Raw genomic sequence first — 21,451 nt, forward strand, 5'->3', positions numbered from 1 at the left:
TTTTTTTTTTTAGTTTTGTCTATTTTAAGACATTATTTTAATCTATTATAAGAGATTCTCTTTGAAAACGTTGTATTTTTTGTGACAGTAGCAGGCGAGGAAATCATGAACTTAAGGACAAACTCGTGAAAACAATGAGTCAGAGAGATATTCACTGTATATTACAAGTAAACACATATTTGTACATCGTAGAGTATTAGTAGTTGTTCCTCTCCCACCCACTTGTTAGTGAGAAATGTGTGTGAAATACTGAACTGAAGTGGGTACAGTTATTAGTTTACTTATACTTAATACTTGCCCACAGAAAATAATAATCCAAATGTTTAAAGAAGACAAACAGTAAAGGAAATATTCTGCTTCTTAACGCTAAGTAAAACACTAATTAGAAAATATAGCATCTGTTGTATAATGGTAACATTTGAATTGTAAAGTAATAGTAAAAAAAGGAAGCTTAAGCCTTTGAAGTTAGAATTAAAAAAGATTAAAATAAAACAGATAAAATAGAAAAAGCGTCATAAAGTTATTTACAAATACAGTTTTATCAGATTTGTAAGGCAAAGTCAGCACGAGGTGACATTCTATGTTAGAAATGTATAGACATGACATGCACCACGTCTATTTACTGAGTAGCCTACAGCCAGCCTTCATGTATGTGAATTCAAATCAAAACATTGAGGTCACAGAGATGGATCATGACTTCATTACTGGTTTGTCTTTTCACGGGATAGAGTTTTTGTAGAGCTTATGTCAGAGAGGCAGAAGGAAAAGTGCACGAGTCCATGTTGTTCATTTACATATTTCTAATGTGTATTTATCTTAACGCTGTTATTTAAGCCTAAGAAGAGCAAAGGTTACCATCAAAATAGCATAAAAGCTCAAACACAAACATTTCATTTCAGCTTCAATTTGTAAATGATATTAAAACAAAAAAAAAAACAACAACATCCTGATCTGATCTACAGGACACTGAGAGACCAACATACAAACCTTTAACACTGATCAGTATTTGGCATAAACCACAGCTGCCAAGTACAGATCAGGAACGATTTGGCTGAAGCTAAAGATACGACGTCTGTACGTCCGGTGGACGTGTGAGTCCTTCAGCTTACACTAAGTAGGAGTTTGTTTCTGTCAGAGCCAAAAAAAAACCTCACGTCTTAACAGTTGACATGAGGCTTTGTTGTTTTGAGTGAATTTCCAGATCAAGTCTGCAGAGCCCCGCTGTGCGGCCCCTGGTTCTCAGCCCTCGTCGTGGACGGCGTGCTGTCTCGGCAGGAAGGGCGGTCTGTGAGCGGGGATCTCGTTCTTGTAGTCGTTGGCGTAGATAACGACTTTCCCAATGTCGTCAAATCTGCTCATGGGACTGTAATCCATGGAGACGCCCGAATCTGCCACTGCCATGTACGTGTACCCGGGGCCTTTGTTCGCCCACGCCTGGTTCGGGTACTCAAAGCTGGACTGTGACGACAGACAACCTGACCCGGAGCTCTGCTGCCCGGAGCCCAGGTCAGAGTGGGATTCACACAGTTCTCGTTTTCTGGGCGCAAACAGCACCTCGAGGGGTAATGTCTCCTCCAGAGTGTCATCCAGGTGCTCACTCTCATTGTGATTGCTGAGGGTGACGTAGGTGTCCTGAGACTCCAGCAGAGAGGACTGAGAGCAGGGCATGGGCAGCTGGTGGAGGGCCCGTAAGCGGTCCACCAGCCAGTGGTCGTGTGGTGCTGATGCTGCTGCTGCTGCTCTCCATCCGTCTGTCTGAGCTGAACTGCCTCTCTCCGACGGCTCTCTCTCGTCCAGCCCTTTCTTGCCCTCTTTCTTGTCCGTACGCAAAGCTCTGGAAAGCTTGGGTGGCAGAGGTGGGGAGGGCAGTGAGGGGCGGGGGATTAACTCCGAGAGCACCTCCAGAGGGGCGGGCCGCTCCTCGGAGTAGAGGAGAGCCGGCGTCACCCACAAGCCTCCATTGGTGTGTCCCAACCACTCCTGTACAACAACAAGAGAAAAGAGACTGTAAAACAACAGCAACCATCGAATGTTCTCACACCAGTGTCCAGACCATAGATCATAATAGAAATAGCAATTTACTCAATAGCCACACAGGGGCGATAGAGCTGCTTCCTGCGAAAGTTAATGGTCTCAATGACTAGTTTTAGCTCTTCTGCAGTAGAACATTTGGAGGAAAGGACAATAAAACATGGCACATATAAGTGGACACAAGTGTGATTGACATGTCAACATGTCCCTCATGCTAAATGATGCTAAACTGCAGTTTGTGTCAGCAGAAAAGCTAAAAGCACCACCATTAGTGTGGCTGGAGACTTCTCACCTGAAAGTTCCCACCATAAACAGTAAAAAGCCCCTGGAACTTGCTGTCTGGAGTTGGAATAATGGGCCAAATCTTCTTTGAGAGAAAGCTGCAGAAAAGAAGCACAGACACAGACAATGACATGAAAAACTCTCAGTGTGTAAAGTTGGCCATGAATTTTAATGTGATGAGAGAACGTGTGACCAACCTGCGATGAGACAGAAGCATCGTGAGCGACAGCACCATGAGGATGAAGACGATGATGAGAGTCAGCGACGCGATGAGTGGGTCGAATTCTGGAGGAGCCATCACAGATCAGTAAATCCTCTTTAATGATTATATAACTTTTGTGAATGAATGAATGAATGAATGAATGAAGTGTCTCACCTGCAGGCAGTGTTTCCATGAGCACCGTCTCACTCCAGGCACTCCAATAGCCACTGTAGCTTATCCCATCCAGCTTCACGCGCACTTGCACCTTGTACACGGTGCCCGGCTGCAGATCCGTCAGGATCAACTCTGATCCGGCTCGGGCCTCCTCCACCTGTGAGAGTCCTCAACGCATCAGTGCGGTCCATAATCTAATGTGACAGACAGTCCATGTTTGAGGGGTTACCTGTCCCACATGGCTGTCTGCTGGCGCATATCTGATCTCGTACATCATGCTGTCGTCCATGTACTTGAGAGAAGGCGGCACCCAGCTGACGTTGAGCTGGCCTTGCTTCCCCGTGCTGCTCACTGTCACGTTAGCGGGCGGGTCAAGAAGGACTGTGGAGCGGAGAGAGGGAGTGGGAGGTTATTCCTTGATTTTAAAGCTGTGGCGCCGTAAACTGCTGACATCCAATAAAATTAACAGTAAGATGAAAAATGCTTTAAGTCACATGTGTCAAACTGGTGGCCCGGGGGCCACATGTGGCCCTCCAATCGATTACATGTGGCCCGCCCACCATTGTGATGAAATAGAGACACAATATAAGACTAAATGTATTTGCCGGCAATATTTTTAGACACATTAGATTGTAATCATTGCTTTATTAAATGTATTACACTCAACATGAAATTACGTTTATTTAAGCTGTTTTAATCAAAATTATCCTTGTCTTTATTTGCTAAATTTTCCTTTTAATTCTCCTTTTTTGTGCATCATAAATATGTTTTTATTGCGAATAATTTTATATCAAAACAAGCACTTTTACTTTGCAATTCGGTCTAATATCATAATGAATATCTTATATTGCCCACCGGCTACTAAATAGTTGTTTTTTCCACTTTTCTTCCTCTATGTTGGTCCCTGCTTGACCAGACTAGATGCTCATTGGCCCCCAGGCCATTTGAGTTTGACAACCCTGCTTTAAGTAATAAGAGAAGATAAAGTCCATGACTTTGTGGAAGTGAATGAAAATCACAAGAATACCACTACAAGAGCGTGTCGACTGAGAAGAGCTTGTCTTAAAAGTTGAAGAAGCACATGTGACATAAGCAGAGGCTCTGTGTGTGTGCAAGAAATCATTTTGGTGACAAAAAGTAATGAGTTACTAATGACTAACTTTTAAATAACAGTGAGTTATAGCAGCTTAAAAAGATGAAGTAAGTAAGATAATCCATCACTGGCACTAGACATTCATGGATTCCAGACCAAACAACTTACAGAAGAGCTCGATGAGGAGGCTGCGGTTGTGGATCATGATTCCCTCGCGGTGAACGCGGATGAACATTTGTTCAAACATCTGGGACTGATTCAGGTGGCAGATGAAGAGTTTCTTCCCACCTGCAGCAGGCAGCGCTCTCAGTGGACACTGGCTGCTGTTTTCATTTCTGGTGAGGACGAGAGGACACACGGTGAACAACGAGGCCCCTCAAGATCTGTCCTAGTATGGGTCGAGCTGTTTAACAGTTTTTTAATCCTTATAATAATCGTTCTAAGCCAGGAAAGCCTTCTTACTGGTATGCATATGTGAAGGAGTACTGATCCACAGATCCAGCCTTTTCCTCATCTTCCTCCCAAAAGCACGTGAAGTCATTCTTGCCTTCAACAAAGCACTTTGGGTTTTCTGGCTCTTCATTCAGCAGGATAGACACTACATTTGAGATAATCATTGACTCAATGTATTCATTCGTTTTTTAAAATCATTAACAAACAAAACATTGACAATAATTTATACAAAAAAACAAACAAAAAAAAAGCATGTTTTCTTACCTTTCTTTTCGAAATCGCGTGCGCGCTGGACGATGGAAGTTGTCCGCAAGGCGCACAGCATCAGGTAAAGTGCCAACACTCGGCTCAGGCGGTCACATCTCATCCTTGAGTCTCGTCTGTGAACACAAACACCGTGGCTCTTTGTTGTCCACCTGCATCACTGGAGAACAAGCTGCCACACACACGCAGTGGGGAGGCTTGTTTTTTTCACTCTTAGATGCCGCGGATAGTGCAGCGCGGTCACGCGCCTGCTTGAGAGCGATAAGGCGCGGAGAGCTGTCCTGTTTACTTTCTACTACAAGTCAGAGTGTGTGTGTGTGTGTGTGTGTGTGTGTGTGGGGGTCTAACAAAACTTCTCACTCTGCTCATTTATGGGCGGGAGTCATGAGCTCATTGATGTTTACGTGTTTGCGCCGGCTGCAGTGGATGAGGAAGGTGACCTGCGCCGTGCGTAAAAGCGCGCAAACGTTCATGGATCACATTGTTCTTGACTTTTTTTAATTTATATTTTTAAATGACAATTTAAAATGTCATTTTGTTGTTATTTTAAGTACATGTGGCTCACAAGTATTGACCCCTCTATAGGTCAGCTCCAGTTTGGCCCTAAAACAATTTCATCTCTGTCCGCCTGGAAGAAAGTGAGGCCGCAGCGTCAGAGGCAGCGCTCCTAAACGGTTTCTTATCTTTTCGCTGCACCCACATGTTTTCCACGCTTGACACGGCGTCGCAGCCGCAGATAACCCTGTTTCTTCTTCACCCCTGATAAGAAAAAGGGGGCGTGGCGGCTCATCCCCGTCAGTTTAAATGTAATTCAACGCTTCTTTACATCAGCACAAACGAGAGATGATGTGATTCCAGGGAGATGATGCAAGGACAACACCCGAACGCGTCCAGCAGATTATGTCTTACAACAGAACCAGTTTTGTGTAATTCAGCTCCATAAAAAACATTAAAAAAAGGTAACTCCACACATGATGTGCAGAGAGGCCCAAGAAAACTTCATAGTCCCTCTGTGACTGTGGTAACAGGAAAACAAGATGAAGAAATCCACATTGTTGTGGAAACAATGGCAGAGTGCGGTTTCTCTGGTTCTCCAGATAAAACATGAGAGACGCTGTGGCCGAATGTTTTGAGGTTAAGATGCAGGAGGATGTATGGTCATAAATTACACCACGGACACAACAATCACCACAAAGACAAAAGCAGAACTGAACTGTTGCAGATTTGCACAAGGAAGTGAAAACAAGGCTTGATTTATGCAGTGAACATACTCTTTATTCTCATATACACATGTGAACATGTTCAAGTTTGATTTGTTTATAAGATGCACGTGTGCCATAATGTGTCCAGCCAACACATTCAGAACTGAAGGATCTGATTTCACCTCTTTTTGTTTTTTTTAGAAAGCGACATATTAGGAGAACACATGACAACAAGGAGAGCTTAAACACAACGGAGCATAAAAGCAAGCAAGCAAGAAAGAAACATCTGGCTAAGAGTTTCAGGAGAGCACAGAGCACCATCAACTGGCAGATACAAGACAAGTGGACAGTTTATCACAACGGTGCCAGGTACATCTTAAGCACACTGTGTCACAGACACGCTGCACGCTCCGCCTCCTTTGCACTCACTTTAAATACAACAGCAAAAACCACACGGTGTAGTGTTGAGAGTCAGTGGCCCGAGCCGCACCAGAGCTCACCGTGGTGCAGGTGACATGATAACACAAAAGTCCAGTCTTTAGCAGAACACACAGTGGACACTAGAGATAACTGACCACAGGCTTTTACAACAGCAGAAAGGAGGAGGAGGAGGAGGAGGAGGAGGAGGGTTGTGACCCAGCCCCCCCAAAAAAGTGACAACGGGTATTGGCACAGCAACACAAGGCTACTATCATTATGTAGAGGCTGTGGCTGGTACGAACTGACTGATGAGTCTCACATGGACTCACATGGGATTATAGTTTCATCCACCGCGACACCGGTTTCAATACTGAAGACTGGAATGTCAAAAAGCTATTAAAAGTTGACATGTGGCAGGGAGCGCGGTCACGAAATGTCATTTCAGCCACTTTAATGAGAAGAGGACTGATTTCACAGTGACACAGGCACGTCACCTCTCTACCTCTGATAGGAGGAACACACCTTTTCTTTCTCAGAGATCACTGCTGCAAAAAAAAACCTCAGCAAGCAACATGACACTGACACACAAACAATTCACAAATGCTCCAGTTGTCAAGAGCCATGTCAACTCGTTTGCCATGCAGCAGTTAGTGTGTGTGTGTGTGTGAAGGGTGAGTGTCAGGTCCCGTGACAATAACAACCGCTGTCACCAGTGTTAAACGACTTCCTCACAACGTGACGTGGAGGACGTGGCACAGCGTCCACCAGTGGGCATCCGTCTCAGCGCGAGAGACTGACAGTGAGATTCGCACATGTTTAACCACCGCATGATAAAAGTGGTGACTGACGAGCAAACGCCTCAGAATGTCACAACAGATCGAGGACACACACATTTGGATGCTCTGCGCTGACACCGCACATCCATCTGGAATCACTGTATTTCAAAACATGCAGAAACAATCCAAAGGTTATTTTTGAGTTTGATGCCAGTGACACACTCAGATGCTGTAAATGCACGTGAATACCCACGCATGCACATGGAGTGAGCTTTAAAGGTGCAGAGGTAGGATGTCTTCGCTGTTATTGAGCAACACTTGCATAATTACATTTCAGCCTAACGGAAAATATAGTGATCTGATAGACTTCTGCGTCAATTCACAGATCACAGATCACAGATCAGTTAAGTCAAGTTACAGATCACTGCTTCAGCATCAGCGACCACAGCCTACACTGCAAAGAAATCAAGAGATGGCAGACTCGGCCATCGTCAGCCCACAGACGCACACAGAGCCACCAAAAACCACACTTCACTCCCTACTCCGTGGTGGAGTGAAGTACAAAAGAGGGGTTAGAGTCTAAAAGTGAATGAGACAATAAATACAATAAAACCTTTCAACATCAGTGGAGAGTTTTAGAGATGGAGAGACTCGCCGCGCTCATGTGATGAGAGGAGCTCAGGACAGAGAGCCATGATCCCACAATGTCAACAATCAGCTCTTATTCTAGTGATCCTGCAGCTTTAGAATCATCCCGACCAGCATGTGACATGTATTAAGCCCTCACTCTTGTGTAAATGTCACATACTAACAGTTACAGAGTTAATGTTGTACTTTCATAGTAGTTATGTTGTATACGGGTACTATGAGCTGCAGAATTCTCCAAAATGTGACGTGAAACGATAAAAGCTGATTTAGTGATTTAGTACAGTGGCACACTACACTGGAAACTGCAGCTGATGTAGAGATGAGTGACACTGCTGGACACAATGCTGTAGATACAGTACATTTATAATGTCGCGTGGTCAAGGCCGTTGATGTTGGGCGTGAACAGAAGAATACAGAGCATGTGGCAGGTTCTGTTGAACGGTCTGCTCACCACAGAGGACCACAGAGAAAGATGGAGGCAGATTGTGGGCCATGTGTGAGGCAGGGGGAGGAGGGTGGGGAGGGTCTGACAGTGCTGATGATGAAGCTGTGACAAAGCAGAGCTGGGGCGTGGCTTAAGTGAAGACAGAAGAAGAAGAAGAAGAAGAGGTGCAACACTTTGTAGGATGTGGGACTATTAGTGTGTGTGTGTGTGTTGGGGGGACTCGGTGGGAGGACAGGCGGTTTAGCAGGAACAGCCCCCTTGGTTCTCTGAAGGCGAGTCTTTAAGGCCCTGGTTCCTGTGGTTGGACACCAGGTTGGCGTCTCCCTCCATGCTCTCGTTCATCTTCTCACAGATGACGTCCACCAGACGCTCAAACACCTGCTTCACGTTGATGTTGTCCTTCGCGCTGGCCTCAAAGAACTGGAAGCCTAAAGACGAGCGAGAGCGCAAACGTGGTTCACTGTGGTTTTGTTACAGTCGCAATTAACAGTGTCACATGTGAGTCTAACACAATACAGCCACTATCATTTATGTGAAGGAACGATTCATTAACTTTTGTAAAAATCTACCTTTTACTTCAAAGATATATATATTTGTATGTAACACTTCTGTATTCAAATGTCTAAAAGGATAATACTAATGTATTACTAAAGCAGTGTAGTGTACTTATATTACATTAAAGCACAGATGCACTCTTGGTAAATTGCTGTGGGAATAATACGCAACTCTTTATATGGACATCCTGGGGGTGTGTGTTTATAGGTCGTATATCTCCGGGCTTTAAGCGTGTTTTTCGTCCCCTTATGTGTTGTTGAGTCATAGTTATATCGCATATTTTATTTTAAAAGGCTTTAATTGTGCAGAAGACACACAATAGACGGTTTTTATTTTATTTTTGTTCATAAAATCGTGTTTCACAAATTAAAACCTTTTTTTTTTAAATTGAGTACCTTTTGTTTAGGTTTGTTTACATAGTTGGTGAAAATAAAAAAAGAAAATTGAATCAGATTACCTATAGGTCTTGTTGGACAAAAAAGGACATAAGACACTCTATATTGTGCCTTATATTCTTATAGCCTCTGTAAATATGTCTTAACATGGAAAAAACATCCGAAATGCTCTGTGTTGTAAGGTTTAAATCCAGAGACATTCACATTTCTATCGATGGTAACTGACCATTGTCAGGTGTTGCTGTTTTGACTAGAGACAGACAAACTCTCTTTTTTAAATCAGTGTAAATTAAACAAGAAAGAAAGTAATTAGACGATAAGTAAGTACAAAACTCTAACAGCCCTAAAGAAAACACTTTTTACCTAAATCCTCTGATAATCGCTGGCCGTCCTCTGCGGGTATGAGCCTGTCGTCCTCCAGGTCACACTTGTTACCAACAAGGATCACCTGAGCATTGTCCCAGGAGTAAGTCTTGATCTGTGTCGCCCTGCACGTCAAACACACAAAAGTCGTGCAGTTTTAAGAACAAGAAAAAGCACATTTCACGGCATCTCTGTTGTTGGTCTGTGAAGCAGCTGCACCACATCAAATCCTTGAGGACACGTGACAAGAAGAGTTGTGTTCAAAGTGATGAATGTTGGGTAAAAGAATCTATCAGGAGTCAGTTGCTGCTCACCAGTCCTGCACTGCATTGAAGGAGTCCTGGTTTGTGATGTCATACATGAGCAGGAACCCCATGGCTCCTCTGTAGTACGCTGTGGTGATGGTGCGGTAACGCTCCTGACCGGCTGTGTCCTGCAATCAAGCACACATTTATGTCTATGTGACGCTTCATACACTACACATGTGTCGGTAACATTCATTTCTGTCTCATCACACGCCACAAGGGGGCAATGTTGTTCAAACTATGGCCTTCAGTGACACATGTGGCACATGTGGAGGAAAGCCATCGCACACACGCTGCAAAACGACCGTCACGGATGCATTTTGACAGGTTTTGTTAGTTGTGTTAGGAATAGAAACACAACTGTTGTGACTGTGATCACTGTTATTCTTGACAGTGTGAGTCCACAGGCACAAACTGAGGAAGCTTAATGGAATGCAGCCATAATAAGAACATGATTATTTACATCAGTGTTAAGTGATTATATTTTTAATTCTATTATTACTTGGATTTGCAAATCAGTTCAGAGAGGAAAGGTTTTCTTCATTGCAGCTCACTTGCAAGGTCATTTACCTCACTCACAGCAGACTTAAAGGGGGAGTTTGGATATTTTTGTATGTGTTTGTACAAGAGATTTTACACACTATCAACAATGACTCTGTGTTAAACACGTTGCTAACATGCAACCGTTTCCATGGACCATGCCAGTACCCGGACAACGCGGCTGCCAGCGAGGACAGAAGGGAAAAACAGATTATAGCCACTGTTAACAAAACGCTCATCTAATTAAAGCTACACCTGCTGAAGTCAATTACATGTTAGGAGTATGTTTACTGCAGTTTCCTCACAGTTTGAGACTAAAGTTCTTCTTTAGCTGCTTAATCCCTGCATCAAACAAGCAATCCATGCAGAAAATCGTCATTTTTACCGAATGGCTCACAGGAGTCGCTAATCCACTGTGACCTCCATCAGTAAGATCTAATGTGATATCTTGTGACTTGTGAGTTTGAAAAATCCTTTGTTGGGATTTTAACAAAATGGCACAAACTTAACCAAGGGAGGCAGCAAGAGATTTACTAAGTTCACTTACTTAATTAACTGTCAACTATTAATTAAAACAAGCTCTCTGATTTCTTCAGCTTCAGTTTCTTTGCTCCAAAAACACAAATGAATCATTAAAACAGAATCATTTTAGTTCGATCAACATCTTTCAACATTTCCTGACATTTTAGGAACCAAACAAATACTGGATCAAATGAGAAAATAATAAAAAGAGATCCATCGATTATGAAATTTTTACTTCAATTCTAATTAATTGACATTATTCATGATGAGGAGTATTTTTGATTTATTGAATACAAGTTAAATCGTTAAATATTGATACAGAATAGAAGTTGGAGTGAACACAAGTCAACACGCCAAAGGAGAAGCAATCGTAACATTGTTATATGACTGTCTTGCAGTATTATATCATTATTATTGTGGGCTGTGTATTGTGTATTGGATTGTGAGCCGCACATCATTAAAGGCAACAGTGGATTTGTAGTGGATGAAATAAGATAAAAAAAGACAGTTAGTGTGAATATAAGAAGAAAGAGAGAGAACACTGTCGCCCTGACAATGACACTTGCTTGTTGCGAGCGTCTATTCCAGTCGCTGCTCATCAGCCGGGGCGTTACATCAGTAAGCCGGCGTCAGGAAGTCAGAGAAGATGTGTTGGTACTCGCAGCAACAGCGAGTGACCTGTGTACCATCTCCTCATTCAATCAGGCCTGTGTGTGTGTCTGTGTGTGTGTGTGTGATGTCACACTCGCAGCTCCAAAATAGTTCAGTGGATGCTCAGAGCAGAAAGATCAAGGTAGTCTGAGTCTCTCATTTGCATCGTGGGGGGGTGAATGTGTGAGTGTTTCTGATTCTATGATGTTTTGCTCACAGTAAAGAGGAGGAGGGAGGAGGAGGGAGGAGGAGGAGTGGGTTGTCCAGGTAACCAGGGGCCATTGAAGGTTATGAATGTTCCATTACAGGCCGGACTGCTCCGGGTGATCGGCCTAAATGATCCGTCTTACTTTGTGCGACACGGTGACAAGTGGTGCAGGCCAGAGAGTTGTTAGAGAAAATATCTGCCACAGTCACACAAGCTGCTCTCTGCGTGACACGATCCAGGTTCCTCATCTTTATCTCATCCACGCAGACGTGATTAAACATTTGGCAGCGTTAAAAAAGGGGCCGTCTGACCAAATAGACGGTCTCTAGGGCGGCTGTAATCGAGGCCGGCCTGTAAACAAAAGCTGCTCGCCCTCACGTCGTCTACGTATATGAGAGTCGAGAGGGAGAGAGGGATGAGCAGCTGTCTTCACCTTCTGTCTTTTTGATAAACACACACATGTATACAGAAATAAATGTCTCTCACATGTGCACACATGAGATATGATAAAAGACGAGAGAGAAAACAAACTATTAGGGAGAAAAACAAAGGTTCAAAGACAGTAACAGTGGAATCAAACACAACATAATGACCGAGGAGACAAAACGGTGAATTAAAATCATAATTGTGAAGATGCAAATGTATTAAAACATAGATATTTGAGAAATCTTTCAAAAACCTTGATTTATTTGGCAAATAATAAACTGAATTCACCTTTTTATTCCCACATTTCAAATCACTGAAACTATGTTTTTCTCTTCAGTAAATAATAATAATAATAATAATGATGTGCTTTATTATTTTTCAGTTATTTGGAACAATAATAACGACATTTTAGCATTAAAAAATATAATTTCTGTTTAAGAGCTTGTACGTACTGGTGTATTAACCATTACAGAAACATAAAAAATTATTTAGATAATTAACAATGCTGACCAGGCTTTTTTTAGCAGTGGATGTGGTATTTACCAGCAAGAATGATTCAGTTTTCCAAGTCAGAAACTTAAATTAAAATCTATATTTCAAGTGATAAACGAATGTTACTTTTATACCTAACTGTATTTGACACAGGACATGAGGAAAAACCCTATGATTTTCAAATAAGCGCTGCCACAGCATAAATGTTGCTAATTATTCTGACGTGTGCACAAATAGGTCGTGATGATAAATATAGAAACTCTTCCTTCTACACTTGAACCGCCTGGTCCGAGTCTCTGACGTCATAACTCTGACCACGATCTCTCAACAATGCGTCACCTGTGTTTACACGAGCGCGTGCATGTGTATTGCACTTATGCTCAAGTGTGCAGAAGGTGTGTGCGTCCATGTGTGTTTACTCAAAGATTAAAAATACATTTCCATGACACAGACAAAAAAAAAAAGAAGCTGGGATGTAAACAATAAGTGTGCACACAACGAGTTGTACACATTCAGTGTGTGAGGGCCATGTGGCGTCTTATCACGCTCGTTTCCATGACACACACACACACACACACACACACACAGAGCAGCTGGCATAGGATCATCAGTACTCTTTGTTTCAGGTGAGATTGAACGGCGATGAATGGGAGCAGACGTGGGTTTGACAGGCGGGGAACTTCCCTTCAGTGTATTTATATTAACGTCACACCGAGAACGACTCAAACAAGGACATGCCCGCTGCTCCCACACCCTTAAAACACACCGCTGCACTCTCACTGCTCCGTCTTCATTACTCCAAGTCTCTGTGATCGACAGAGATAGGGAACTTCCTCCACTTCCTGACCTGAGGAAATACCAGCTCTCTTTGTCATGATTCACAACAACAGGGCTATCAGTAATTGAGGGCAGAGTGGGCACACACACACACACACACACACACACAGGCTGGTTTTGAATTCTTTGTGTGGACAGATAGACATAATGGATTCCCTAGACCCTTTAAAACCCTTACCCTGACACCAAAACCAGGTTTTAATCCTCAAAAAAACCCATTAAAGTTGTGAGGACCAGCCGTCTAAAGTGATGGTTAAATAGCCTTTACTTTAGCAGGAAGGTGCCACTGAGAATGAGATAGAGTCAGTAAATGTGCAGCAAACTAAATAAAAAAGGTTTCTTATACACCAGTCAGCAATAACATCAGGTTTTATCTTCTTCACAAATATTTTTGTGAATTTAATAAAAATAATACTGTCATGAAATTTCTTTCTACACTTTTTTTTATTTCTTATTTATTTGAAATGGAATATTTGACAAATCAGACAGAGGAACAAACACAGAATGAGAATTTCACTGCTGTTAACTTTTCTGCACCTTTGTATCTTTGTCGAACTAAACTGAACCAATGAGGTTACACTAAAGGTGCAATATGCAAAAGTGTGTGCTGTTATCAGGGCCTGTGTTCTGGTGACTGCTCGAGCTGCATTCAAGAACAGAAGGAAATGCCAGACCCTGTATATACTGTCTATATATATATATATATATATATATGTATAAATACTGTATGTGCTACATGTTTATTATGTTAAGGAGACCAGTCCCCTGACATATTCTCAGGATGTCCTGTAAGTGTGTTGTTGTTTAAGCAACACTGTTACAAATATGTCATCATTTCTCTGTGTCTTCACTAGAAAACAACAAGGACACACAGGAAGTGTCTATGTGGTATTAATATGGCAACTTCTTTTTCAGAAACAAATGCTTCCACAGGGTAAAGAGAATATTTCGTGTATTTCTCTTACACTTGAACAATAGCAGGAATCAGGCTCTTTTAATCCTTGAGCATAATTCACTGGCACCTCGCTAAGACATAAACTATATAACATTTTTGATAATTGATTAATCGGTTTGAAGCTTTTTTCATTATTAAAACAAGTTTTCTTTGTTTTAGCTCCCTAAATGTGAATATTTTAGAAATGTAGTATATATATATATACACATATATATATATATACATACATATATATATATATATATACATATATATATATATATATATTATATATATATATATACATACATATATATATATATATATTATATATATATATACATACATATATATATATATATATATATATATATATATATATATATATATATATATATATATATATATATATATATATATATATATATATATATATATATATACATACATATATATATATATATATATATATATATATATACATATATATATATATATACATATATATATATACATATATATACATACACATTCAAAATGCAACAGATCACAGAATTTGAGAGACATAAAATCGTACATTTGCATGAGCAAGTCCAACTACAACGAAGACTTGTTAACAGGAAAGAGCTTTAAAGTAAAGCTCGTTCATTGGCTGAAATAACAGCAGACTCACTAGTATCTTGATAAATAGATATTTTATGCATTTCACTTCACTATATCTGACGCTTTGCTTATGTCACATCCTGCACACTGCATGTGAACACTGTGGCACATGTATCCTGTATATTACATGTATACAGTTTCATATTAGAGCTGCAACTCACGATTATTTTCATAATTGATTAATCTGTCGTCGATCAGTGTTTGTCAAACCTGGAAATGATGATGTTCTCAAGTGTCTTGTTTTATCCACAAAGCAAAATGATTGAGTTTGAATGATTTCTTTGTTGTATGGAGGAAAGAAATAAAGAAAAAAAAAAATCAGAAATCTTGTTTTAATCATGAAAAAAGCTTCAAAACAATGAATCAATTATCAAGATAGTTGACAATTAATTAGCAAACGATTGATAATCGATTAATCGAAATGTCACCTGAAAAAATGGCTCATACACAATCAACTGTGTAACCACCTGCTGCTATCTTGCGTTTACTCAGTTTGTCCTCAAACGTTGTCTTAGTGTCGTTTTGTCTTATTACGTCAGTCGTGTGCTGTTGTTATCATTTTATTGTTGTAATTATGTTAACTATTAATAGACCTGTATTGATTTCGTGTATTGATTTAACTTTCATGTTGACTAACAACATCTGTCCTGGGACTACGGACGAAAAATTGCCTTCTGCAAAACTGTGGTGCATTTACAGAAATGCTAATTAATGGACACTGTCCCTGTTAACTAAAATTAAATGTATATACAGCTACTACTGTAAAACATGTCGCTTTAATGATACAACAGCATATAGCACTGCATATCAGAGTATATAAATAGAAGCAGGAACAAATTAGACAAAACAAACACCTCATAAACACACACACACACATTTATACGCTTCCGTGGGGAATTTGTGACGTACAGTGCGCTTGTGAATTGGCTGTACGTCTGTATTTATACAGAATCTAAACTTAAACGTACTCATGTCAAACTTCCTGTTCAGCAAACATGCAGAGAAGGAACTATAGGACATGCTTAGGTCCCACCCTCTCACTCAGCTGTTAGTGTGTGTGTGTGTGTGTGTGTGTTTGTGTGGGCTCCTCTGCTGCTGATTCACCTTGGCCATCGTTTGTGTGTGTGTGTGTGTGTGTGTATCGTACAGTCAGTGGCTCGTGTACTGTTGGCTCACATGAATCATCTGTTTGAACAGCCGTCACAATATTTATTGATGGGTTTTCTATTGCACAGTGAGGAATGTGTGCTGGTGAACGGTGAAACACCTTTTAGTGAAAAGTCCGGAGTTGAAGACACGAGCTGTGCCAAGTTTGTCATTTACCTTTCTGCAAGATACTTCAAAAATGGAATATTGTATTAGTGTAAGGCCAGAGCAACAGATAATAGACACACTCAAACTGCACAGGCTGAAATATCCTGATTCCAGCTCAAAGAACAAACACTGAATCCCTAATTTCCATTGATTTATCGCTGCAGTGTTGATTTCTCTTGTCATCTCCCTGATTTCTTTTTTAAGTCACATCCTTATTTTCAACTTTAAACTTTTCACTTTTCTTCAAGTCTTTCAAAATAAGTGACATGATCATTACAGTATGGCACACACGTGGATTCTTGATCCGCACTCTGGTCACATGACATCAATGGCAAGTGAAGCATTTATGTGATATTTAGGATTTCTGGATTGTATCAGATTTCATTTTTATTATAATATTAGCTCTCCCTTTTCCTCTTCAAAGCCTAGACACTGTTGTCCCATTTAAAAAGCACTTTTAATCAGGTTTTTAGTCAGACGAGGGAGTTTTTAATTGTGTTTCCCCGTAAACTATTAGTATTTTACTTGTATCGCCCTGTGAAGCACTTTGTGATCCCATATCTGCAAAAGGTGCTATATAAATAAACTTGACTTACTTATTTAATACATAAAAACTACAAGTGAAACCCTTAAATAATCATGTCATAATCAAATATGTGATCTCAACGGAGTACAATTATGCTAAAGTTGCAGCGTCACAAATGCATAAATCAAACACACACAATATGAGCGACGACAACTACGCGCTGTATTAACTCACAGACGACACAACCATGACACTGTGCATTCAAACAGTTACATTACAGCCTCACAACGTTTGAAAGTAACAAAGTGAACGGAGGTCACAGCTTGAATGACACCTCGGATCTTATCATGTGAGAATCATGTGACTCAGGAGATTCTGCCATTACCAGAGAAAGAGATTTTCACACCTGGCAGAATGTGGTGCAACACAACTGCCAGTTTCAGACGATGCAGATTTCAATGTCACATGTTATCCAAATAGCAAATACGGGGACTTCCTGGTTAAATACAGTTAAAAGGTCTAGTGTGAGTCATTTAGGGAGATTTAGAAAACCAACATACTGCTCATTAGTGTGTTTGTATGAGTGTAAATTTGCTTTAGCCTTAGATCAAGACTTTTATCAACACTTGCTTCACAGAGGCCATCATCCTCTTGCTCCACCAAATGTACACAGCAGCCAGAATGGACAAGCGTGTGAATCTTGTGTTTTAAAGCAGAAGAGGAGAGGAGTCTTCCCTTTGTCACAGTCTGCAGTCTCATCATAAAAAAAACAACCTCGTTACAAACACAGCTGATCATCCAAACACTCACACTCTCCAGATATGAACAAACAGAAAAGCCTTCTCTGCAACGACTGAACAAATTCACCCTAATAGCAGCAATCTGCCAAAGTGCAAGCACACCTGCCTTTTACAGGGAGAGAAGGCACTCGGATTGGTTTAGTGTTACAACCAAAACACCCACCATGAATAATGGCTCGGGCAAACACAGCCCTTTTAAACCATCGGCCATAAACCAGGGAACGTGGATTTGGACCGTGAACTCAGAAGCGATGCATAAAAGAGATGAAATCAATGAAAAATGTCTTTAAAAACAGGCAACAACAGAACAAGTATGCACGGCAAGTAGAGCCACTCAAAACACTGACGTTCAACCGTGCATCAATTAAAAACCAGCTTTACTCAGGTTAGTCAATCCCTGTTGTCTGAAGCCAAATACAGGCAAAAATGTATGAATTTGAGTAAAACATGGGGAAATCACGCTGTTCACACTTAAAAATTAAAAGACAAACAAATTAAAACCTATTAAATGTACAGTTAATGGGTTGTACTGGCCCTTTAAAGGTATTCCAACAGGTAAAAGGAACTGGATGAGGTAGAATCTGCCAAATATTATCCTTATGAATGAAACCAAGTGATTTTGATGCTGAAGGTACGAGCTGCATACAACTGTATTAGCCCATTAGGATATGTCAACTAGTAAAAAGGACAGGATGGGGGTAATAATGAGTAATAATACATAAAATTATAAATAGAGGCAGAATAATCCTTCAGGGTTGCAAGGTAGGAGCTGCAATCACTTTTTGGCAGGTGCAAAAGAGCATTCTATGGGTGGTATTGGCCCTTTAAAAAGGTATTAAGTAATAAGGAATGGGTGAGGTATAATCTACCAAATATTACCCTCATGAATAGTGATTTTAAAGCTTAGGTGACAAGGTAGGTGCTGCATTCGCTTTTTGGCAAGTGGAAATGTACATTTCATGGGTTGTATTAACCCTTTAGGGATATTTCATGGGGTATAATCTGCTAAACATTACCCTCATGAATGAAACCAAGTGATTTTCAGGTAGAAAAAACATTACGGTTACAAAGTAGACGATGCAAACCAACAGTCCCAGACACATGTTCAGCACTACACAACAAACATCAGGACCACAATGCAGTGCGTCTTTCATTTTCTCACCCAGATCTGTAGCTTAATCCTCTTGTCGTTTCGGAACACGGTCTTGACCTTGAAGTCGATGCCCACGGTGCTGACGAAGGCCGACGTGAAGGAGTCGTCTGCGTAGCGAAACAGGAAGGAGGTTTTCCCCACACTGCTGTTGCCGATGATCAGCAGCTTGAACATGTAATCAAAGTTCTGGTCAGCCGCATCCTTCTGAGAGGGCTGATGCTGGAGCCGCGAGTCGTTTGATGCCATCTGGAACGCGGAGGACAAGAAGAGGAAGAAGATGATGTGAGATGTCTACAATCACTCCCTGAACACAAACTACAGACATTTGATATTCAAACCAAATGAATTTGAATGCATTAGACATCCATTTGCTGCAACATTAATAGGACAAGACAATGTTATTCAACAGGATAACACAAGCACAGTATTTGTGTCTGAAAGTGTTTTCTGAGAAAAGTGTAGAACCAGCATCAAGACAAAAAGAGACAGAAACATAGAAAATAAAGTGTTACAATGAAATAATAATGTATACTTGTTGTAATATGTCAGACAAATTACAAATTGTGTCACAGATGTTTGTTTTCTTCTTATCTTTATGAAGAAAAACAGGTCTGCGTCACTGCAGTAATATCAAGTGGTAGTATATGGAAAAAATGTACTTAAATACGTCTGGTAATTGTTTTATTTCATATTGAAAACAAAAAGATAGTATGATTGACTGTGATTTATTATTATTATCATCATTTTTATTATTATTATTACTATTTGAATGATCCAATAGCATGACCCACATGGTTGGTGTAGTGCAGTGGTTCCCAAACTTTTCCCGTAACTCTTCAGACACATATGACCTCCAATGCTCTGTGTCTCTGTTTGGGAATCACTGGTGTAGTGGTTAGACCCAGGTTCACAACCCAGTTGGAACAATGTCCCTCATGTGGGGGATAAAGCGGTAGAAGATGGATCCAATAGCATTCACTCTACTTAAGACTCTGTTTGGGTGTCCGCCGACTCCTGAGGGGAATTTTATCTGCTAAATGTTCCACTGTGTTCAACAGCGAGTCATTAATATTGAATCTCTGTGGTCTGGTGCAGGGCAGGTGGTGCATAGCGGTTTTATAAGTGGCTCATTTTGCTTTACTGTAAACAGTGATGACATCAAGTAAACAAAAACAGTAGGGGATGCATTCATTAAACCAACAAATGCTAAGTCCATAGATGCCAGAAATACAGATTTTCATAACTACACGGCAGCAGAAGACCGATGGCATGAGATAAGGGAGAGCGACATGAGCGGTGACATGGAACAAAGCTTCCTGACCAGACATTCTGGTTAATGGTCAGTGCACAATCACCAGGGTGCCTTTTAGAAACATACTGTTACAGAGACATAATCATATACTGGGTGTTGTTTGTTTGGCAGCACATCAAACTATTGGAAAATATGCTGTGCTTATCACTTCATCAACTCATGATGTAAACTCACAAAAGGCCTGTAAATTAAAGGACTACATGTTTAAAAAATGATTTATTTTTGGCAGAACTGATCAATAATTGTCAGTATATTAATGATAATGTCGAACGAAGTAATCAGAGCGAGAACAACACTGCTCTACCTCCTCTGGACTCCATTAACCCTTCTGTGTGATCTGTGCCTCAGGTGCACCCATGGTAATTTGCCGTGGGAATAATACACAACTCCTTATATGGACATCCTGGGAGTGTGTGTTCATAGGTCACATATTCAGGCTTTAAAAATAGTATTTTTATGTCTCGTTGAGTCAAAGTTATGCTTCATTTTATATCGCATTTTTAGTAGTGATATAAAGTAGCAATAATAGTGCAGGAGTCACAAAAATAGAGCGTTTGTCTTTTCTTTTTGTTCATAAAAATGAGCCAAGTGAACTTTGAACTGTGACGTATTTCCAAATTTCACAAGTTCAAACCGATTTTAAACATTTTGAGTAGTTTTTGCTCAGGTGTATTTATAGAGTTGGTGAAAATGGAAGAAAGGTTTCATCAGATGTCTGAAATAAAGGCTATAAGCTTCACAACTACATCTGCAACAGGTGAGGTGCAAAGAGGCTTTGACCAAACACTCAAGATTTTAACAAAATATGTGTCAATATCAGCAGAGAGTTTCAGAGATGAAAGTTCCATCTGTCACTTATGAAAACAAGTGTGTCTGTTTTCTCTGCTCAGGACAGAGCGCTGCGATCCCAAATCATGAGTGAGGACTTTAATAACCTGCAGATGGAACTCAACGATCAAACAGTTTCACGGCTACGCTGCCTGGAACTGGAGCTTTAATGTACTATCGAACCGAAAATCGATCCGGGAAATGATCTGTGATCGATGAGCGACTGTCGAAATGTTAGGAAAACATAAATAAAATCTATTTTAATTATAAAATCAGAAAGGCTGACAACAATGCTGCGCCATCCGTTCATGTCCGTGTCATCTCTCCTGAGGGCAGGTATGAGATAACCTGACATGAAGCCACATCTGTCCATCTGTGTGTGCGCACACACACTCAGTCTTGTTCCACTGTCTCCTTGGGGAATAGTTCAACTCAGCAATGCGTCTTTCTGCCGAGACTCATCTCCATGGAGATGAAACTCGGACTCAGCTGCCAGAAAGACCCATTAGTGGTCAAAGCGGTCAGTTCACCGAGCTTTTAACTGGCCAGATGGGTTAGAGTTAGGAGGGTAGAGATATCAGACTAGTACCAGGGACTGTGGCACAGGAGAGGAGGCTCAATCATTTACTGTGTGTAT

At 40.8% G+C, this 21,451-nt stretch overlaps 2 protein-coding genes across 2 annotated transcripts; both read right to left on the reverse strand.

The window, feature by feature from the left end:
• Positions 1–139: 139 nt before the first annotated feature.
• Positions 140–4,821, reverse strand: epor (erythropoietin receptor). Its single transcript, XM_044050739.1, has 8 exons — positions 4,500–4,821; positions 4,245–4,380; positions 3,951–4,117; positions 2,919–3,070; positions 2,690–2,846; positions 2,511–2,598; positions 2,324–2,411; positions 140–1,980 (listed from the first exon to the last, which is right to left on the reverse strand). The coding sequence occupies exons 1-8, from the start codon at positions 4,600–4,602 to the stop codon at positions 1,240–1,242; spliced, it is 1,632 nt and encodes a 543-aa protein (XP_043906674.1). The 5' UTR covers positions 4,603–4,821; the 3' UTR covers positions 140–1,239.
• A 931-nt stretch (positions 4,822–5,752) lies between these two features.
• rab3db (RAB3D, member RAS oncogene family, b) lies at positions 5,753–18,935 on the reverse strand. Its single transcript, XM_044050740.1, has 4 exons — positions 18,684–18,935; positions 9,618–9,736; positions 9,304–9,428; positions 5,753–8,418 (listed from the first exon to the last, which is right to left on the reverse strand). The coding sequence occupies exons 1-4, from the start codon at positions 18,918–18,920 to the stop codon at positions 8,231–8,233; spliced, it is 669 nt and encodes a 222-aa protein (XP_043906675.1). The 5' UTR covers positions 18,921–18,935; the 3' UTR covers positions 5,753–8,230.
• Between the last annotated feature and the right edge of the window lie 2,516 nt (positions 18,936–21,451).

Source organism: Solea senegalensis, linkage group LG19 (assembly GCF_019176455.1).
Source record: "Solea senegalensis isolate Sse05_10M linkage group LG19, IFAPA_SoseM_1, whole genome shotgun sequence".
NCBI classification, from domain to species: Eukaryota; Metazoa; Chordata; class Actinopteri; order Pleuronectiformes; family Soleidae; genus Solea; species Solea senegalensis.